Source organism: Varanus komodoensis, unplaced genomic scaffold (genome assembly GCF_004798865.1).
Source record: "Varanus komodoensis strain SLA01 unplaced genomic scaffold, ASM479886v1 scaffold102, whole genome shotgun sequence".
In the NCBI taxonomy this organism is placed as follows: domain Eukaryota; kingdom Metazoa; phylum Chordata; class Lepidosauria; order Squamata; family Varanidae; genus Varanus; species Varanus komodoensis.
The window spans coordinates 52182-73672 of NW_025335279.1; the positions used below are offsets into that span (position 1 = coordinate 52182).

At 48.3% G+C, this 21491-nt stretch overlaps 2 protein-coding genes across 2 annotated transcripts in view; one reads left to right on the forward strand and one right to left on the reverse strand.

Moving 5' to 3' along the window:
- Nucleotides 1–21491, reverse strand: part of LOC123017782 (zinc finger protein 585A-like) — a 102240-nt gene that overhangs the window by 32905 nt on the left and 47844 nt on the right. The gene's annotated exons all lie outside the window — the stretch shown is intronic.
- LOC123017783 (zinc finger protein 271-like) overlaps nt 788–21491 on the forward strand; it is a 104727-nt gene continuing 84023 nt past the window's right edge. The window contains exons 1-3 of the mRNA XM_044419354.1: nt 788–851; nt 8644–9369; nt 19496–19619. Of these exons, the coding sequence (XP_044275289.1) occupies nt 8665–9369; nt 19496–19619 (829 nt within the window). The 5' untranslated portion in view covers nt 788–851; nt 8644–8664. The remainder of the gene's footprint in view (nt 852–8643; nt 9370–19495; nt 19620–21491) is intronic.

The window sequence follows — 21491 nt, forward strand, 5'->3', positions numbered from 1 at the left end:
CACTGGTTCTCATTAATCTAATTCGAATTTGTCCAATCCCTTTTTATACTTGTCCGGATTGCTACCATCGTTTAACTTTGCCCACTATTGTGCCGGAGCCTCTGCCATCCTTTGGGCTCTTAGGAGGGAGAAAAATATTCCCCTCTCCATTTTCCCTCTCCATACCATGCATAATTCTGCACACCTCTCTCATGCCTGCGCTCACTCGCCTTTTCTCCACGTGAAATGGGTGTCAGATCTCGCAAGCCTCTTCCAACTCCGCTCGCCTACAATCCTGACCTACGGCAGCCGTCCAGATCTGCCCCCTTTCTGCACTTCTTCCGACTCGCCCTTATCAAAACTGCACGGAGTCTTCCCAGGGAGGCCTCGCCGGTGGCTCGGGACGTTCTTGGCCGCTTTATTTTTGTGCCCTTTTCCTAGTCATGCACCATCATACGTGTTTGCTTTTGATGCCCTTCTCACCTGCCACTCTTCGGGAGGTCCTCTGGGAGGGGAGGGCTCCCTTGGACTTCGCCCCCCCCCCAGTGCGGCCCCGCAGCACTCTGCCTTGCACCTGACCGGGACGCATGGCGCCCGCCGCCCCCCGCACCACGCCTCCCTTTTTATTGTTGCAACCCCCCCCCTTCATAACTCAAGGGGTTAAATGTACAAAGCTGTAGTTCCTAGAAAGGCCTCTGGAAATTTGAGTCCAGAGCTGCAAACAGAAGGGGGGCGGGGAAGGCTCCCCTCTCCTTTCCTTCCCGTCCCGCCTCCTGCCTCTGGTCTGACATGAGAAACGGCCTCTTGCTCCTCGCTTCCCAGCCTGGGAGCGATCGGAGGGCTGCGGCAGACACAAAGGCTGCGCGGCGCGGGTGAGTTCAAGCCAGCCAGCAAAGGAGGGGCCTTTTTTTTTTTTTTTAAGGGAGGGGACTCATTCAGGGTGCAAAGTGTAATGGGCGGCCGAGGGGAGCCAGAGGGATGGGGAGCCTGTCGCTGGAGGCAGAGAACTGGGTCCGAGGAGAAACTTAAGTGTTGCAGTTAGGGGAAAGGAGTAGGTTGCAGTCACTTGTTTCTTCTGCCTGGATTCCAAATGCTGTGGATGTGTTGGCTGGGTGTATCACGATTTATATTATTATTATTATTATTATTATTATTATTATTATTATTATTATTATTAATTTTCATCCTCATCATCCTGATGCTTCTTTGCAGCACTCTGTCAGGAACTAGGAGCAGTCACAGCAATGGAATAAAGACCTAGATTTTTAGTCCCCTGAGTGCAGGCCCTCCATTCACAGCTTTCTGACTCTGTTCCCAGGAACCCCGGAGTCCTTCTGCAAGCTTAGCTCCACCAGAAGATCAGTAATGGCGGACAAGAAAGAAAGAAAGACAGAAACAAACAAACAAGCAGCCTGCTGCGGCCACTGATCTCTCCGCACACACAGCTCCCTGCAGCCGCACTTCCGTGGCAGTGGGTGGCTGGGTGTGTCTAGGCGCTCTCGCCTTTGGCTTGGATGGGGGGAGAAAGGTGATGGTGAGGTCCAGGCAGGCCTGTGGGCTCAGTGCCCTCTAGATGCAGAATAAGATGTGGGGAGCTATAAAACTTTGAAAAGCTGCTCCTGTGGAGGGAAGGGACAAATGCATCATGTAGATGATGGAGCAACTAATGTGCGCACAGGTTCAAGTTATGCGTGAGGGGCCGTGAAGCTGTAAACGTAGAGGAAGAACTTCCTGATGGTACGGGCTGTTTGAGAGTGGAACAGGCTGCTCCGGACAGCAGTGGTCTCTCTTTTGTTAGAGGCTTTTAAGCGGAAGCTGGATCACCATCTCAGTGGAGTGGAGATTGAAATTGTGCAGTGGAGACTGAAAGAGAGGACCTTTGTAGACCCTTCTAATTCTGCAAGCCTCTGAGGGGTGGCTTGGAAAAGGCGCATAGTGAACACACAATTCACAGACATTTAAGAGCGTCCTTGATGTCAGCTGTCCTTCCCCTCCTGGTTACTTCTCCATGGGGCTGCCCTTAAAAATAACCCCAAAGCTTCAATTCTGCCAGATTATCAGTCACTTGGAGATTGGAGCCATATGCTTCCCTTCAGTGACTTGGGCCATATCACCTCAAAAATGATCTGTTACCATATGAGCCCGTCCAGCTTTTAAGCTCAGTGTAAGAGACCTCGCTTTGTGTTCTGCCTGTTTCGGAAATTAGGTGGGCAAGTACAAGAAACTGGGCCTTTTCACTGGTAGCATCTGATCACAGTGAAAGTTTGTCAGACCGGCCTTTTCATTCCATCTTTCCGTGGATGCCAATGACATCTTTAGTCACACTTTTTAAAAATCAGCAACCTGCTGTTTTATGCTGCTTCTCACCGAAGGCTACTTCCTCTTGTCATAATTATTGATGTTTTGTTATTATACTCAAGATGTGGTTTTACTGGTTTTTCCTGGTTCTGTTATTTTTATTGTAAGCTGGTTCAGCTGATATTGTAATAGAAAACAGTGTGAATGTGGGTAAGCCTACGAAAGCTACCAGCTTACTATATTTTTTAACTAGTCAACCAAGGGACTAGTTGCTTACATTGCCACACTGACCATGGAAAAGGGGAAAGCTGTGTCCCACTGTGTCCCACTGCCAGGTTGCTAATCTCTTAGCTAGCTAGCTAAACAAAAACCAAAAACACCCCTTGCCCTTTATCAAGGGGGCTGGGAGATCAAGGACAGTGCAATCCATTGTTCCTCCACCAGTTTTAGTAATTTCTGAGAGAGTCTTAGTAAGGGGGGTGAATTTGTGCAAATGTGCAAATCTGATTCCTTCAATGAGCAAAAGGGATCTGACAATTCAGGAAACACAGAATGGATTTAACTAAGTTGGTGCTTCCCAAATCTGGCCCAGCGTCCTGTTCACACAGTGGCCAGTCAGATGCCCACTGGAAGCCCTCAAGCAAGACAGGGGTGCAGCAGCACTCTCCTACCCATCCTCCTCAGCAACTGAGGTGTGTGGGCATACTGTTTTTGATAACTGCAAGTACTCTATGGTCATGTGGACTAGTAGCTGTGGATAGCCTCCTCCTCCTCCATGAATTTGCCTAATCCCTTTTTCAAACTCTCCAAATTGGTGGTCATCACTACATCTTGGTATAGAAAATTCCACAGTTTAACTCTGCACTGTGTGATGGAGTCCTCCCTTTGAAATGTGCTAAGCTTCAAGAAAGCTTCACCATAAGCTTCAAGAAGTTACTGCTTCAGGTGCTAGTCTTATGAAAGAGGGAGAAAAATAGTCCCCCTCCCTTCATTTTCTCTGCTCCAAGCATAATTCTGCACTCTGTCATTTCTCCCTTCGCTTGAGTATTCTCTAAATTCATCCATCTGTTGTAACCTTTCCTTTGGGACTCTTCTAATACATGAAGAGCTGCCCCACAGAAGAGGGACTATATCTAGTGGGCTTACATTATAAGAGGAGAGTTTTTGGTGGATTGCCAGCAGAAACCTCATGCCAATGAGAAAAAATTGACTATGCAGCTAATTAGCAGTGTCTCTTGCATTGGAGGCCATCAGGAAAAAGCTGCACAACCATCTGTTGAGATTGCTCTAGGTGGGGAGTCCCCAAACTTTTTGAACCCATGGATGCATTTGGGAATTTGTGATATTGCCGTGGGCAGTACCACAAAGTGCTGAATCAGTGGGTTGCTGCTTTCATTTAATTTCATTTCATTTATTACATTTGTATGTCGTTTCATAGCCCATAGGGCTCTCTGGGCAGCTTACAGTAGAACAAACAATACATATTCCATACATCTTTGGCATCTGTCCTGCGTCTGTGGATTGTAGACTGTGTGTCATTCCGTGAAAAGGCTTGTTTCGTGCCTTCCAGGCGCTGCAGGGGCTCTTTCACAAAGGCTTGTCTAGTTCATTTAGCTGCTGGTGGTGCAGAACCTGCTTCTTTGGTACATACGGTTTGGCAATGTCCAGGAGGTGCTTCTTTTCGGGAAGAAGTTATGACACAGATCAATTTTGTACTGGAACAGTCTTAGTATTCATTGACATACACACTTTTTAAAGAATTTACCCGCTCCATGGAAATAAACACATCCTTAGCATAAGCAGAGTTTCTGGACCCTCTTCAAATATTAAAACATAGGAAGGATAAGTATTCACAGCCTAGTAGTAGCCACCTTCCAACAGATACTTAACTTAGATATTTGGTCCGCTTTTGTTGAGGCCAGTACCTTGCTATTGCCATTACGTTGCATTTATACCCGGACTTTTTCACCTTGTGAGGAACCGAGGTGGCTTACGTCGTTTTAGTTTTATCCTCACAACAACCCTGTGAGGTAGGTTAGGCTGAGAGTCAGTGACTGGCCCAAAGTCACCCAGAGCAGTGATAAACATCTGGATCTTCCAGGTCCCCGCATTGTCTCTAATTGCTAGAAAGTTGAATACATTTTAATTAATTAATGCAATTTGCTTAAAGGCAGCCTATTAGCATCACCCTATCTTATTCTGCCTTTTTGCTTTTTCATGGATGTGGACACGGACACACATATTAAAAGGGGGAATACTGCAATAAGGGGCTCAAGGTACAGAAAGCCCAATTCCGGCTAGATATCAGGAAAAATTTCCTGTTAAAGCAGTACAACAAGGGACCAGCGACCCCACTCAGGTGCGACTGAGAGGGATGGGTTTAATGTGGAGCCCGGCACTGAGCAGGGGCTGGCCCCTTCCAACTCCACTATTCTATGATTCTATGAAATAATAAATACATTAAAAATTCACAGTTTTTTAAAAATCACCTCCTCAGGGATTTCTATTCTTGGTCGCTTTTCCCATTTTTGCTCTCCAGATGTGACGGAGTACAACTCCTACCATTCCCTGTGACTGATGGGAATTGTAGTCCAACACATTTGGAAGGTACCAGAGGGGAGAAGGCTGTTTAAGAATTGGACTACAGGGCCCATCATGCTTGCTTTTGTTTTAATATGGCTTTTCTGATCCCACCGGAGTCCTTGTTTTGCTCTGCATGAGAACCAAAGGGTTTATTTCCCTCTGCATTCTGTTAATAGGTTAGAATTCAATAATCAAATAATTTAAACAAAAATGAAATGTAAAGCAGAGACCTTCGTGGGAGGAAGGATGAAGCGCACATCCTATGCTTGACAGTCCTACGGGCAACAGAGAACATAGACTACACATGGTAGAATGGACCATGCCACCTGAGACTGTAGACGGGCGGGTGTCCCATTTTGGAATGCACTCCTCTGTTTATAAAAACACCCATGCTGTAAATAAAGCTTAACTCCACACAGGCAGCACACAGGGCTGCTGTTGGGTGGTCTTCTTTCTCGTGCAGAGAATTTTTACGTGGGTGGGCATGGAACAAATGGGACCCCCGCAGGCACACACCCTTTAAGTGGTGCCACCTCTCTTAAGACCATGTTCCAGTACATACCACTTCTAGTAACAGTGACCTTGGGCGGGAAGGTCCCAGATGGGACTGGAGAGGAACAAGAGGCGGGATGTGCGTGCTTGCAGAAACTCTTAAGGTTTGCAAAAATACCAAAAGTCTTTTGGAGAATACAACGTAAGGGGGCACCCTTCACATACTCTCTTGTGGACAAAGAAAAGCTCCGCCTGAGTATGGACTGAGAGCTTGGAGCAGCAAACCTGGAAGAACAGACCTGGGTCAACTCAAGGCAGTGTGGTGGAGGGGTTAGTTCAAGAACACCTGGAGGACATCAAGGCTTTAAAATGGCCCAGCTAATCTGTACCTTCAAGGTGTCCTTTGAAAGCCTGTGGCACATGGGCAAAGTAGTACAGGCAAGAGAATAATCCCAGGATGAGCATTCTTCCCGCAGGTTGGTTTGCTTGTCTGTGTTCAGCGGCTCACATCTTAAAGCTTTGTTTTCAAATCACATATTAAAGTGCTCTGGGATTTTTTTAGCCTTGTTATTTACAAAATATGTATATTTATTTTAAGAATGGTTAAGCTGCCATTCAGTAGAGATATTTTGAGAACATGCATACATAACATGCATATTCAAACAACATTTTTAAAAGACAGATAAAGGCAGCATAAAATAGCACAGACAGTAAACAGCCCCGGGAAGGCCTGTGAGGCTGGGGAGAGGCTTTTCCTGGTGCTGGAAAGGCAGCAAAATAGACATGCTAACAAGGGGTTTAAAAAAAAAAAGCAAGCTGTAATTTACAGGCTTTCCTTAAAAAAAAGAAACAATCAAAATAAGCAACAGTATGAAATAAAAATAGGAGCTACCACAAAATCTTGCCTGGTTCGAGCCTTGGGAAAGTGGCTGGCCGGAAGCTCTCTCTCTTCCAGAACTCTTCTTTCCCTTTCTCTCCTGGTTTTTGTCACATCCCCAGTCGGCATCCTGTGCTGAGTGAGCATGGTCAGTCCTCAGTTAGCTGTAATTGGGGGTAAGTATTCCCCCCAAGGTTTTTTTTATTGTTCCTAAAGACCTTTTTCTTCTACAGACCTTGGGGGCTCCCCTAAAACTAATGAGGCCTTCTACTGCCTTCTCTTATTTTTATTTTTATTCTATTTATTTAGTTCCATTTCTATGCCGTCTTGTAACCCAAAGGTTCTCTGGGCGGCTTACAGTGCTGGAGCATAAAAACATACATAAATTACAATAAAATGGTTATTAATCAGATAAAAAGATGAAACAAATTAATAGATAGCACCTCAAGTAAAATATACTCACCCATACTGGTAAACAAAACCAACAAATTAAGAATCTCTTTGGGTGCTTTACAGCAAAGAATAAAAACTGCAGTACAATAGATAAAATGGAAGCAAGAATTAAAACTTAATTTAAAATGTCTTAGTATACTTAAAAGACAATAAAAAGTCCTGGCCAAGAAAGACACCTGGATAATTGTATTAGACCCTTGAAGGATCAGGGAGGTCTTTAAGGGCCTTTGTGAAGAGGACTGTCTTAGCCTAATGCCAAAAAGATGGCAAAATTGGTGCTAGGTGGGCCGCAGCAGGGAGGTTGTTCCAAAGATTGTGCGTGGTAGATAACACAACTCCTTTCTCCTCTCCCAGTTTGCTCGCTCACCTATGTGCAGTTTCTGTTCACCTACGGTGAGCAGGCTAGTTCTTCAGTCTGGGGCAGGCTAGTTCTTCAGTCTGGGACCTCCTCCAGCTTGAGGGCAACCTATTTCAAAGAAGCTACCCCATGGTTAGGCGGGACTGAAGGCCAGAGGGATGGGGCCAAAATGCCGGCATGTTTTAACTAAGATCTCTTCTCTCCAGTTAGCCCAGCTCTGGGCTCCACAGTGTAAGAAAGATGCAGAGCAGCTGGGAATGGTTCAGAGGAGGGTAACAAGGATGATCTGGGGACTGTGGAAACAGGTTGAAAGAACTGGGCATGTTTAGCCACAAGAAGAGAAGATGGAGGAGAGAGATGATGGCACTCTAGAAGTACCAGAAAGGCTGTCCCTCAGAGGAGGGCCAGGATCTCCTCTCGATCATCCCGGATTGCAGGACATGGAAGAATGGGCTCGAGGGACAGGAAGCCAAATAACGGCTGGGCATCAGGGAAAAATTCCTGTACTCTATAGGGCAGTACAACAGTGGGACCCATTGCCTAGAGTGGTTTTGGGTTCTTCACACTTGTTTGGGCATCCATGTGCAGGGATGCTTTAGCTGGAGTTCTGCACTGAGCAGGAAGTTGGACACGGTGGCCTTAGGTACCTCCAATGCTGCAAAGCAAGGCTGCATGCATGTTCGGACAGGAAAAGATTCTACATCTCTCAACCAGGAGCCTCAGGATCCTTTCCTGTCTGACCATGCCTGGGGTTAAAACTGCACAAAAGTCAGGAAACAACTAAATAGTTGGTAGTCCGGGATGTAACCAGTACGCTTTTGTAAACCATCATATGATTCTTGGAACAAATGACAGTTTAGAAAAGTTTTCCAATACAGTGGTGCCTCATAGTTCAAACGACTCTAACTTTGAACAATCCAGAGCTCGAACATTAGAGTCGAGATTAAATTGCTCCACAGTTTGAACAATGCTTCTAAGAGCAAACTGCGAGCAAAGTGAAAAAAAAATGTCGCTTAAGTCAAAAAGTCTCGATGTCCTGAATCGATTTATCTTGACTTGAATTGATTCAAGAAGGACATTGTTCGAAGCAGGGGAAGTATTTTGCGGGAGATTAAAGGCAATGAATCTTTTATTGTAATATATTTTTTAATTTCACCATATTTTTTGATCACACCTCATGTATAACCTTGAACTTAATTTGTTTCAGGAGGCCATATTTGCTCTTTAAGTTTACCAAAATGGGTATTGTTCAGGGTCTGGAAATGAATTAATTCACTCTTCATTATTTCTAATGGGGGAACTTGATTCAGACTTCAAACGATCCAGAGTTCAAACAGCCTCCTGAAACGAGTAAAGTTTGACGTATGAAGCACCACTGTAGATAAATAAATAGCCTGGGGAAGAGGCATCACCAGCCAGGGAACTCCTGGACCCTCCGTGCTGCTCTTCTGGCTTACGGTCTCTCAGTCTGGTCCAGGGGAGCCCCTCTTACGCTCTTCATTTCATGGCTTCTCTCAGGGCACCGTTGCTGCAGTTCTTTTGTGGGTGGAGTGGGGAGAGTCCCTTTGCCTGCCACCAAGCTAACCGTGTGTTCCTGATTCAGGAGCGGGATCCAGAAACCAAAATGGAGGAACAGGAGCCGGCTGGGCCTGAGACACGGGAGAGTTTGGAGGGGGGAGCGCGGGACCTGCACGTGGTCCAGATCGGAACCACCGGGGAGCTGCTGGAAGGGGTGGCGTCCCAGAAGCAGTTCAAACGGGAGCCTGAGGAGCAGTGCTGGGAAAGCCAGTTGCAAGACTTCCTGAAGACCATGCAGCCCTCCCGTCCCAGGTGGAAAAACCCGCCGTCCCCTCACTACGCGTCTGGAGAAGATACCAAGTACTTCCAGAGCTCCTTCAAGGGGGGTGAAGAAGCCAGCCGGTGGCCGAAGGTCGAATGCATGCCCCAAGGCGTGTCGGGACTCAGCAGAGACGACAGCCAGGCCTATGAAAGCAGCCATGACTCTCCCGTGAAGGTGAAGGAGGAGGTCTTGGACGAGGACCCGGTCAATGTGGAGATGCGGCGGCAGCGCTTCCGGCTGTTCTGCTACGAGGAGGCGGAGGGCCCGCGGGAGGTTTGCAACCAGCTCTGGGAGCTGTGCCACCAGTGGCTGAGGCCAGAGACCCACACCAAAGAGCAGATCCTGGAGTTCCTGATCCTGGAGCAGTTCTTGACTGTCCTGCCCCCGGAAATGCAGAGCTGGGTCAGGGAACATGGACCTGAGACGTGTACCCGGGCTGTAGCCCTGGCAGAACGCTTCCTGCAAGAATCTGAGGAACCAGAGCAAAAGGTAAGGGCTTGCAGCGCCTTGCATGGGCAGCGGCTCTTAGCAATTTCTCTCTCTAGGGAAACCAGCTTAGAACTTAATCCAGTGCAGACATTATTATGATTATTATTCATATTCATATTATAGGTTTTGGGTGCCTCTAAATCTGTAATTATTATGCAGACTTGTTATATTGCAGGGATGTGGTTTCTCAGGCCCATAGGCCAAATCCAGCCCTCTGTGATTCCTTAATGGGCATGCCTACCCCTTCCCCCCGCCAGTCACCAATTGTTCGGTGGTTTCCCAGCTTTTGCAGAGTTTTTTCCTCCTCCTGAAAGGTTGAAACGGCTCTCCGAAATAGGATTGCAAAAATCCAGCAGAATCCAGCTGGCTTCTGTTTGTCAGGCTTCTTTCTCATGTTCAGCCCTGGCTTGGGACCCAGGTCAAGCCAAGGGGAAGTCCACGAGTGCCTGCAAACACGCCCAGAACTCGTGTTCTACATCCCAGCAACCTTCCTCTGCAGCACGAGCCAAGCTTGCACTTCACGTGTGCAGGAGCGGGACGCCGCTCGTGCAGCCCTTGTGCGAGTTCAGTCCCCAGTGGGTACCCGTCTGAACGCTCGATGCCAAGTTGGACTCCCAGCCATGAGAAAGTGGGTTGGAGTCCAGGGAGCTGAGCCGAGAGGATCCGACAGATTCCCACCCCTAAGTAGGGATTGTTGCAATCCTATTTCAGAGAGCCCTACTTCAAACGCTCAGGTACAGGCAGGTGGTGCAAACGAGAGGCACTGGAATCGCCCTCCAAGGGGAAAAGCGGGATAAAATGTCTCGTACCACAGCAGGCAGTGGTACATTTAGCCTTCCACTTTCCAGTGCCCTGATGGCCTGCTTATTTATTTATTACATTTATAAACTGCCCCATAGCCCACGGGCTCTCTGGGTGGTTTACAAATATTAAAATTGTAAATACAATTCATAAAATACTCATAAATATAAATGTACTGATAAAATGCTATAAAACTAGAACAATGACAGACCACAGTCGCAGCAGCTATAATAATTTAACCCTCCAGGCACAGAAGTCATTAATAAACAGTATGTAATCTGGCTCAGCAGATAAAAACAGATATCTATGTTGTAAGCCGCCCCGAGGCTTCGGCGAATGGGGCGGCATAAAAATGTTTTAATAAATAAATAAAATAAATAAAACACACAGAATTAGCTAATAAAATAGCTAGAAAATTAAAAGGTTTTTCACCTGGTGCCAAAAAGGTGTCAGGGATGGCTCCAGGTGCACCTCTTTGGGGAACCTGTTCTGGAGATGGGGTGCCACTACTGAAAAGGCCCTTCTCCTGTTTGCCTCTCCCTTACGTACATCTGTATAGAAGGCACCGTGTTGGGAAGGTGGCTCTAAGCACTGCACTTGGGTTAAAGAGTCAGGCTGCTTTCAGGCAGAAGGCACCCAGCAGTGATCAAACGCGCTCTTTCCCTGTAAGCTACAGGCTGAATTGCAGTTGGATGCCCATGCCATCAGGAATTACTGTGCATTAATTGTCTTTCTGCTAGTCTCATTAACACTGGTAATGACTTAGCAGGCAGCTGAAATCTCACAGATCAGTCACTCTACTCTTTAGCTGTAGGCTCCATTTTTATGATCAATTATTATTCTTTTTTCTTTGATCTTTTAAGTAGTAAAATGTACTTTTTGTGGGGGGAGGTGTAGAGAGAGAGAGAGATTAGCAAAAAACTCATAAATGTAAGAGTCTTGGGGTGCCATCACCACCCAAGAAATGGCCATCCCCTACAGCTCCAGAGTCACCTTTGCAACTTCGAAGCCACGGAAAGAGCTGTGCCGGCTGCAAGGCTGGAATCCCAGCTCTTACCTCGGAATACGGTTGACACAATTGCTCCCAGGCACCGTCTCCCCTCTTGCAGAGCCCGTCCGTCTCCCTGGTTCACACCAGAGCTGCATGTGATGAAGCAAGAGGGAAGAGGGCTAGAAACCAGGTGGAGGAAAACTCAGAATGAATCTGATTGAACGCGGCTTAGTGCCCACTATCGGGCCTATCCATGACAGTGAAGGCGGCAAAGGGGTCGTTCTTGGCTGCCCCCATTGCATCCTTGAGCTGTTGGCCTGTGGAGACTTCTGGTAGGTTTGCGGCCTTTCACCCTCTGGCCCAGGAAGCGATACCACTGAATCCTCAGAGACCTGCTTTGACCAGTTTGCGCGACACCCTAAGGGTGAAGTCACTTAGATTCGTCTTGGGTTGGGTACTGCAGCCATCTGGCCCAGTCTTACTGGAAGAGTACCAACTATGGCATCCTGAGGATGTGGACAAGGGGCTGGGTTGTGTCCGTGCCACAACGTGTTCGCTTGACCCCTGCCCATCTTGGCTAATTGAGAGGTCGAAGAAGGGGACTCATCCCTGGATCCAGGAGGTGGTGAAGGCCACCCTTGGGAGAGGGAGTGGTGCCTGCCCCTTTAAAGGTGGTGGTGGTGAAGTCATCCCTTAAAAAGCCACATCTGGATCCAGTGGGCGTAAATAGTTATTGACCTATCCCCATTACTCCCTTCCTGGGCAAGGTGCTCGAGCGGGCTCTGGCCGGGCAGCTCCAAGCACTCTTGGAGGAAATGGATTATCTAGATCCATTTCAGTCGGACTTTAGGCCTGGGTCACCCGTGACATGCCAGGAGAGAGACGGGAAGTGCAGCCGTGTTGATTCTCCTGGATTTCTCAGCAGCTTTCAATGCCATCGACCGAGGTCTGCTTCTGGAGAGACTGGCTGGACTGGGAATTGGGGGAACTGCTTTGCAGTGGTTCCACTCCCACTTGACTGGCCATCTCCAGCTAACAGAGCTGGGGGACTGTGGGCTGGGTTGGGAATCAGTGGCACAGGGTTGTGGTGACTCTGCTCCTCCCTGGCTGACCATCTCCAGATGGTGGAGCTGGGGGATTGTTGCTCTGCCTTTGTGCCATGGAGTTCCACAGGGCTCTGTTTTGTCCCCCATGCTCTTTACCATCTACATGAAAGTGCTGGGAGGGGCCACCCAGACGTATGGGCTGAAGTGTCATCAGGACGCTGGTGAAACTCTGCTCTACTCTTGTTTTCATCTAACCCACGCGAGGCAGTGACTGTCCTGAACTAGTGCCTCAGCTCAGTCGTGGATCGGATGGGGGCCAATTCACTGAAGCTCGATCCAGACAAGCCAGACTGTCTGTTGGTGGGCAGCTCATTTGTCCAACTGGGAAATTATTCATCCCATCATGGATGGGGTCGTGCCCTCCCTAAAGGATAAGGTTTGTCGCTTTGGGTGCTCTTGGACCTTCTATCCCGCTACGTTCCTACTGGGATGAGTGGAGCCTCTCCACAGTTATCCGTACACTGGGAACCTCTTGCCCGGATTACTGTAACGTGCTCTATGTGGGGCTGTGTTGTGCCTGAAGCCCCGACAGAGACAGCACCTCACGAGGAGGTCTTGTGCTTAGGACCCTGTATCCAAAAGCCGACCCTGCAACCTGGCTTGCGGGTGGCTGAGCAGATAGCTGCACCTCCCACTGACTCCCTGCCCATTGAGCAAACACCCGAGCCCACATCATCATCATCATCATCATTATTATTATTATTATTATTATTATTATTATTATTATTACATTTCTATGCCGCCCCTTGCCAAAGCCTCGGGGCGGCTTACAACACAATAAAATACATTGAAATACAATAGAACATAATAAATTACCACTAAATACAAAAATACAAAAAATATACACATCGAAGCAAGAGAGCCCCGAGGGAAAAGACAAAAGACACCACGAGTTCTACTCAGGAGTCAGAGCAGGCTGTCCCTCCTCCTACTGACACTGAACTTCCTGAACATAACACAGGAGACACAGGGGGCGTGATAGACTTTTCTCCAGCAACCAATCGTAGAATTCTGAGAAGAGACGAGCAAAGGCAGAGCTTGTTACGCCAGAGGGAAGAAAGGCGTGACCAGGAGAGCTAGTCCCATGTGGGCCCCGGGGAGAGACACCACTAGAGGATTAACATCTGCATTCCAAAGACCTCAACAGAAGAGCTTATCTGTAGAGTTGTAAATCTGGTAGACAAGTAGCAATAAAGGACTTTAGTTTTATTGCTCGGAATGTGTGGGTTGCTTACCTGTTGAGCAGCATCTGGACAGGCTGCCTTTGAAGACGGTCCGGGCTCTTCAGTTAATCCCAAACGGAGCATCACAGTCACTAAGAAGGACCAGCCCTGGAGAACGCATCATGCCTGTCCTCCACCAGTTGCATGCGCTGCCTGTCTTTGCCCGGGCCCAATTCAAAGTGCTCCCACTAATATATCACGCCTTAAACGACTTGGGACTGGGGTATCTAAAGGAACACCTGTCTCCACATACCCCTACCAGGCCACTCAGGTCACCGATGGAGGCCCTCCTTCGCGATCCCTCCCCAAATGAGGCGAGGGGGGAATTGACGAGGAAAAGGGCCAAAAGGGCCTTCTCGGTTGTCGCACCTCACCTTTGGAATTCCCTTCCAAGGGAGGTGCAACTGGCAACCTGCTTTACCTCGCTTTCAGCACCAGGTTAAGATTTTTAAATGTAATACCTGTTTTTCAATTATGACTAGTTGTCTTGGCGCTGGTTTATTATTTTATTGCTTTATTGGTTTGTTGTTTTACTGTTTATATTGTGCTTATCCTCCTGTAGCATTGATATTGTATTTTTACTCTTTTATGTTTTATGGTTTTAGTTGCTATGGTCATTTATTTTTATCTGTATTGGGTACTTTTATTCTGTATCGCTGTTTATGATTGCACTGTGAGCCTCCCATAGAGCATTCTGAGGGGGAATACAAATGCAATAAATACATAATAAAAAATAATGCCTTTTCAAGGCCTGTCCTGTGGCCATCTGGATAATATCTAGCAGCTGTAGGATCTTCCCCTTTTAGCACCATCTCTCTACAGATGATGATGATGAAACTTGTATTCCACATTATAGGCCTGAGGGCTTATAAATGATGAAGAGAAACCCTTCCTATACCTGGCATTACCTGCTAAAATACCTGGCATTTCGTTAAGGTAGTTCATGGAGGCAATGATTAAAAACAGCTTCTCCTGCATCATTTCAAAATGCCTGTATAGCATTATAAGCTTTTAGGGGCATAGTGCTTTATGACTCATTCCTTTGAGGCTTATTTCACTATTTTAAGGTGTTTTTGTCTGCTCTTAAAAAGTCAGAAGAACAAAAATTTAAGAGCTGCATCTTACGGTCCCTAAAGAATGCCCCAAGGTAAATGGGGTTTTTTATAAGCATCCTTCCAATGCCATAAACACTGCTGCGACCTTGGAAGAGGCACTCCCAAATCCTGTCCTGCAGCCGCTGTGGGAAGAACCAGGGTGCCTGTATTATGAGGTTGTAAAAGTGGACTTGGAGGACCTCATGGCGGCCAGAACAGGGCATGCCAGGGAGCGATGTGGGGAGCAGGGAGAACGAGGCCCGGTTGCGATAAATTCTGCAGCCGTGTCGGTCCCAGCTGCTCAGAGGAAAAAGAAGCAAGGACAGAGAGCCCAAAGCTGCCCTGTCACTCTTACCCTGTAGGAGCAGCCTAGCCTAGCATGGGATAGTGGGAAGCTTCCATTTTTGGACCCTTCTGTCTAATGGGGGCACAAGACATAAACCGCCCAGAGAGGTGGAGCTTTTGGGGGTATACAGAGGATGATGAGATTCAAAAACGGCAGCTGTGGCACAGGTTATGCTGCAGGTGGCAGTTTAAAGATCAGACCATCTGAATCGGCCTCTCTTGTGCTCAGCAGACGTCTTTCCCACACCCAGTTGAGCTGAGATCCAGGCTGCGAACCACTAGCGGTTTCTTTGGGCAGAGTATGCCAACGTACACAGTTCCTTGAGCAAAGTACGAAAGCCATGTGTGCAGAAGCAAAATCTACTTGAGCTCATTTCCTGCTGGTCACCCACCCAAGGCCTTGGCACATGGTGGACTCGAGGCAGACAGAAGGCTTGGTGGAGTCATAGAATCATAGAAGAGGAGAGTTGGAAGGGGCCAGAAGGCCATTGGGTCCAACCACCTGCTGGTGCAGGTCCCCAATTAACACCATCCCACTCAGGTGGCTGCCCAGTTTCTTTCTGAATGCCTCCAGTGTGGAAGAGCCCAGCAGCTCTCTAGCAGCTGGTCCCACTGTTGTATTGCTCTGACAGTGAGGAAGCCTTTCCTGATATCCAGCCAGAACCTGGTTTGCTGCAACTTGAGCTGATTATTCTATGTCCTGCACTCTGGGATGAGAGAGCCGAGATCTCATCCTTCCTCTCAATGACAGTCTTTGTGACAGAGTCTGGGGAGCTGAGCTGAGGAAATCTGACAGATTCCCACCCCGCAAACTGGATTCTTCACGCATCCCTGGCTGAAGATTCACCTGTCCCGTAGGCCACGTCTCATGTCAGAAGCACACCTCAGCTCCAAAAAAGTTGAAGAATAGCACCAAGGGCATCTGCACCTGAGGAGACATCTTTCCCCAAAAATTGGACTCTCTCCAGTATGAAAAAAGGACAAAACAGCCCTGGAGCTTTCAAACAGATGGCTCCTAGCACTACCCATGAAAAGGCAAACGGCAGCCAGACAATACATCTTGTTGTAACAGTTTTTTGGTGGCAAAAAAGAAGCAGGAGCAAACAGAAAAGTAGCTGGAAAACAAGGGAGGACTGCAGGTGAAAGATGGCTGAACTCCCCTGAAAAATTCCAGGAACTGGGAAGCGCAAGCACACGAGGAATGCAAATTTAAGATGGATTTGCTGCACCCACCGAAGTGCGCTTCCATCTCTGCTTCTTTCCACAGCAGCCCCTCCAGCCCCCAGGAAATCCCTGCTCAGTGGAGTGAGAGTGGATGGGGGGAACCCTGAAAGTTGGGTGGAAGCACCTTCCCCAAATGGAACCCTTCCTCTTGAGGAAGACAAAGGATCCAGCCCTATATGCCCTCATGCCCCTTAAGATCAGCGGGGGAGGCCTTGCTCCGGGAGCCCTCCTTGAAGGAGGTACAGAGGGTGTCTATCCGGAGGAGGGCCTTCTCCGCAGTGGCGCCCAGACTATGGAATGCGCTCCCCAGAGAGGTCCGCCTGGCACCAACATTATACGCCTTCAGGTGCCAGGTAAAGACCTTTCTGTTCAACTGTCATTTTAACAATTAATGGGTTTTAGACGTTTTAAGATTTTTTTGTTTTTGTTTTTGTTTTTTGTTTTGTTTTCACAGTCGCACTTCCTATTTTATTTTTCCTTTCTTATTTTTTAGTTTATAATGCTCCATTTTAGATGTTTTAATAAGTGTGGTTCTATCATTATATCTTCAGGATTTTATACTATGTAAGCCGCTCTGAGCACTTGTGTGAAAGGACGAGATACAAATGCTTGGAATGAATGTCCACAAATGCGTGCAATTAATTAATTAATTAATTAATTAATAATAGTCCAGAAGCTCCCTAGGAAAATATGGGAGGATTACAGATGGGTGACAAGGTTGTGAATTTGGGTGAACAAGCTAGGGTGATTCCACAGTAAATCAGAGTTAGCAGCTCAGTGGTAGAGCCCGAGCCTTGCATATTTAAGTTCCCAGATTCATTAAAAAGATCTCTCATGAGAAAAGAGCCCTTTCTGCCTGACACTCGGGGGAATGTCCGCTATTTTATCTTTCCTTCTATTGAAAGGATGAAAGAAAAGAACTTTCATGTATTGCCTTGAATTCTGGTTTCTGTTAAAGCCAGTAATTATGCCTAGCCTAATGAATGCATGTTTAATTTGTGGGACGTTCTGCTATGGGACGTTCTAGGGAAGACCACTAGATTAGGTTTAGGGTTGCTGGATTAGAATCCCCGACTCAGTGTCCTGTTCGTACACCCTGCAGAGGCGTTCCCTGGTAGGTGCAGCTGCTCAAAGAATTCCTTCGGGATTCAAAGGATTCCTTTAGGATGCAAAAGAGCAACTCTGTGGGTGGACTTGCCAGGTGCTGATCCCAGCAACAGCCCCAGGGGCAGAAGGGCCATTGCTGGCACCGTGTGCAGGGCTCAGTTCCTGACAAGCATCCCATGAATGCCGGAACTTGGACTTCGGTGGATTCCCAATCCTGAACAGATTCCCTAGGGGCTGCTGACTTTTTTTTTTGTCCTGGCCAGTGAGAGCAATTAAGAGTACAGTGGTACCTCTGCTCACGAACACCTTGGTTCACAAACAAATTGGGCCACGAACAAAAATTCCTGAAAAATCTTGACTCGGGTCGCGAACTCCGCTTTGGGTGGCGACCAAGATCGCAACCATCTCCCCCCCCACCCCATGAGTGGGTAGATGGCCACGATCCCAGTTGCTTTCATGCAGGGAAGGCGTGCGGGATCAGAGGAGTGCTGCTGCAGGAAAGACAGGCAGAATCTCAGCCATCTCCCCCAGGGCTCTGCTTTGCTGCTGCCGTCTTTCCTGCAGCAGCGCACCTCCGATCACGAACAGAGCTGCAATCACGGCCATCTCCCCCCCCCGCTCAAGTGGGGAGATGGCCACGATCCCAGTTGCTTTCATGCAGGGAAAGCGTGCCTGATCAGAGGCGCCTAGATTCCACCCGTCTTTCCTGCAGGAGCACGCCTCCGATCCCACACGCCTTCCCTGCACGAACGGAACTGCGATCGCGGCCAGCCCCCCACCCCCAGCGCACCGTTTGCGCCCATCTCCCCCTCCCCCAGTGCACCCGCGATCATGCCCGTCTCCCCCCCACCCCCCAGCATGCCAGGATGATGGGCGCCTGCAGGGATGACAGCCGTGATCTCGGTTGTGCTGGGGGGGTGGCTGTGCTTGTGTTTGGGGTGGAGGGGGGGAGATGGCCACAATCTCTGTTGCTGTCACTTTGCTTCACATTTTTCTGATTTAAAAAATGGTTACGGAACGGATTAACCTTATTTACATTGAACCTTATAGGGAAATTTAACTTGGCTCACGACCAATTTGGGTCACGACCAGAGTCCTGGAAAGGCTTAAGTTCATGAACCAAAGTACCACTGTACTAGTTCCCGGTGAACAGACCTGCATGCCATGAACGTCTCTGGTCTAGTTTAAATGCATGCAAGGCCTGCCTTGCTGAATTAAGCTGAAGGCCAATGAAATTGTTCAGGGGAGTTCTGCCCCACAAACCACGTACAGAGCTCGCTGGGCTGGCACAAGCTTGCCTTGACCTCACTTGACCTGTCCCTGTTCGGCAGCACGAGGAGAGTCTGCCGCTTCCCCTGGGGTGTTGGCAGAGGACGTCACCACCCCTATTCTGGAAGCGACCCTTCCCTGCATGCCCCCTCTGATGCCACATAGGTGGGCCCTGGTGGGAACAGAATGCCCTTCCAGAGCATTTGGTTGGCACCAGCAAACCCACTCTTCTGTTCTTATAGCAGATTAGATAATCCACGGCACATTCCTCCAGGTGGGAATCTCTTGCAGCTGGAGGGGCCCATTCCAGTTCAGAGATGCTCTGGGGGGCCGCATGGCTGGGGCCAAAGGCAGAGGGGGCAGGGCAACAAGATGGGGGTAAAAATGCAAAAAAAAAAAAAACCCCTCAACCTGCATAGTTTTGCTTGGAATTCTTACTTGCCCTAGCTAATTTTTTGGAGAGGCATTTCAGCTTTTTAGACTGGGGGAAAACACTACGGGAAAGATGGGTCGTGGAAATGAGGCCATCTGTGAGGTGTCACTTGGGGGCTCGTCGGGACCCCAGGCATGTGATTTCCCCAGGCTCTCCCAGCACCCTCAACACCCTGGGGGAACGGGGAAGGAATGCCAGGCTGTTTCTACAGAAGCAGAATAAGCATCTTTGGCTGCATGACTTTTCCCATCCATCGCCAGTTATTCAGAGGCAGGAATGAAAGAAAGCAAAATCTCCATGTACAGCAACAATATACCTTTTTGGGATGAAGCATTCAGAGCTCGCGCGCACACACACACACACACACACACACACACACACACACCCTCCCATCGCCAGGCTGGTTTGGAGTAGGGCTGCTGGTTGGATCCGAAGGCAAATTTTGGCTCGGGGGTAGAAGTAGCTTCACCCATAATGTTATTGTTTCTATAGTTCTCCAATCCAAATGAGACCCTGTTTGTTTGTTTGTTTAGATGTCAGGATCCTTGGAAAAGGCATTTAATTCCCCCAAGTCTGACCATTCTCCGCCTCTTGTGCTAAAGATGCAGCTCCCCCTGGAAGACAAGCAGGAGGACGACTGGGAGGCCACCTTGTCTGGTAAGTGGGTGTTTCCTTGAATGCCTTTATTTCATTGGTCAGGTTTCTGGCTGAATCGGTGCCCTGAATAGACCAAGGGATGTTCTGTGGGCCTCCAAATTACCTGGGTGCATGACTTGTCAGTGCCTTCCCCCCAAGCAAACAACAAAAGACCATGTCAAAAGCCATGGATGTTATAGAAACAGAGAAACAGCGCGAGTCAGAAGGGGTCTTCTGGGCCATCTAGTCTGACCCCCGGCTCCAGCTGGCTCCGCTCACGACATGCCCACCATGTGCATGTCCAGCCTATCCTTGAACCCCTCACCAGTGGGACCTCAACCACCTCCCGTGGAAGCCCATTCCATGCCCTCGGGGTCCTAACTGTCAGGAAGTGCTTCCTGGCATCCAAATTGAACCTTGGTCCCCTGAGCTTTGCTCTGCTGGAGCGCGTCCTGCCTTCCTCTGCAGGGGAGAACAGGTCTCTACCCATCTCTATGTGACATCCCCTCACATACCTGTATGTCGCCAACACATCCCCTCTGAGTCTCCTCTTCTCCAGGCTGAAGAGATCCAGTTCCCTCAGTCTCGCCTCATACCCCATCCCCTACAAACCAGCCACTGACCTTGTGGCCCTACGCTGCACTGACTCTAACCTGGCTATATCCTTCCTGTAACAAGGGGCCCAGAACTGAACACAATACTCCAGTTACAGGCACACCAGATTCATACAGAGTGATAGTAATACCTCTCTCGATCTAGAAGCCACCCTTCTGGCTATGCAACCAAGGGTGGCATTCGCCCTCTTGACCGCCGCGTCACACTGCTGACTCATGTTTAGCCTACAGTCAACCAGCACCCCCAGGTCCCTTTCACAAGTGCTGCTCTCCAGCCACTTGTCCCCTAACCTGTACTTATGACACCCATTCCTATGCCCCAAGTGCAAGACCTTGCACTTATCCACATTGAACGCCATCCTGTTGTCTCCTGCCCACCTCCATATTCTGTCCAGATCCTTTTGGATCTGGAGTACCAGCTCCTCACTTGTGGCCACTGCTCCAGTTTTAGTGTCATCTGCGAATTTGATCAGCAGACTGTTCACCTCTTCTTCCATGTTGTTGATGAAAAGATTGAACAGGATTGGCCCCAGGACAGAGCCCTGGAGGACCCTGCTTGTCACTGGCTGCCATTATATTCCACTGTTTCAGAAGCTGTCAGTATATATAGTTGCTAATCCTCCTTTCTGGGAGATACAGAGCTGTTTCTGTAAAACAAACAGTGTTGATTCTCACAACAAAAGCAACTCTTATCTAAGGAATGTACTTAGGGAAAGCTGCTTCAAGGCAATGGTTTCTGGGGCTGTTCTTGGCAAGGCTGCAAAAACTGTTGGCATTTGGACATGGGGAAAGTTCACTGTTGAACCTTAATAATGTTCCCGCAAGAGGAATGCAGCTCCATCCATTGATTGCATTGTGTACATTGATTGCAACCTGAGTTCTAGGCTGAGCATCCAGAATAGATTTCACCAAAAAAAAAAAAAAGCCCCACAAAACAAAACCAAAAAACAGATCTAGTACAACCTGAGTGCTGAAAATGGTATTCGGGCCTTGGGCTGAAAGAGATACAACACCACTATCATGCTTTGATAAATACGTATTTTAAGTCCCAATTATCAGTGGCTACTAGTCATGGACAATTAAATGGTACCTCCAGGTTGCTGGAGGCCAAGTAAGGGGGTACTGTGCTCCCCCTATGTTCTTATTTTTTTCTTTATTGTAATTCTTGGCTGCCTTTTGGAGCAGGCGCTTTCCCAAGATGATGCGCAGTGGGAAAACCAGGGGCAGAAATGAAACCGCAGCAGCAGGAAACCTCCTCAAAGCAACAAACGCCTGACGT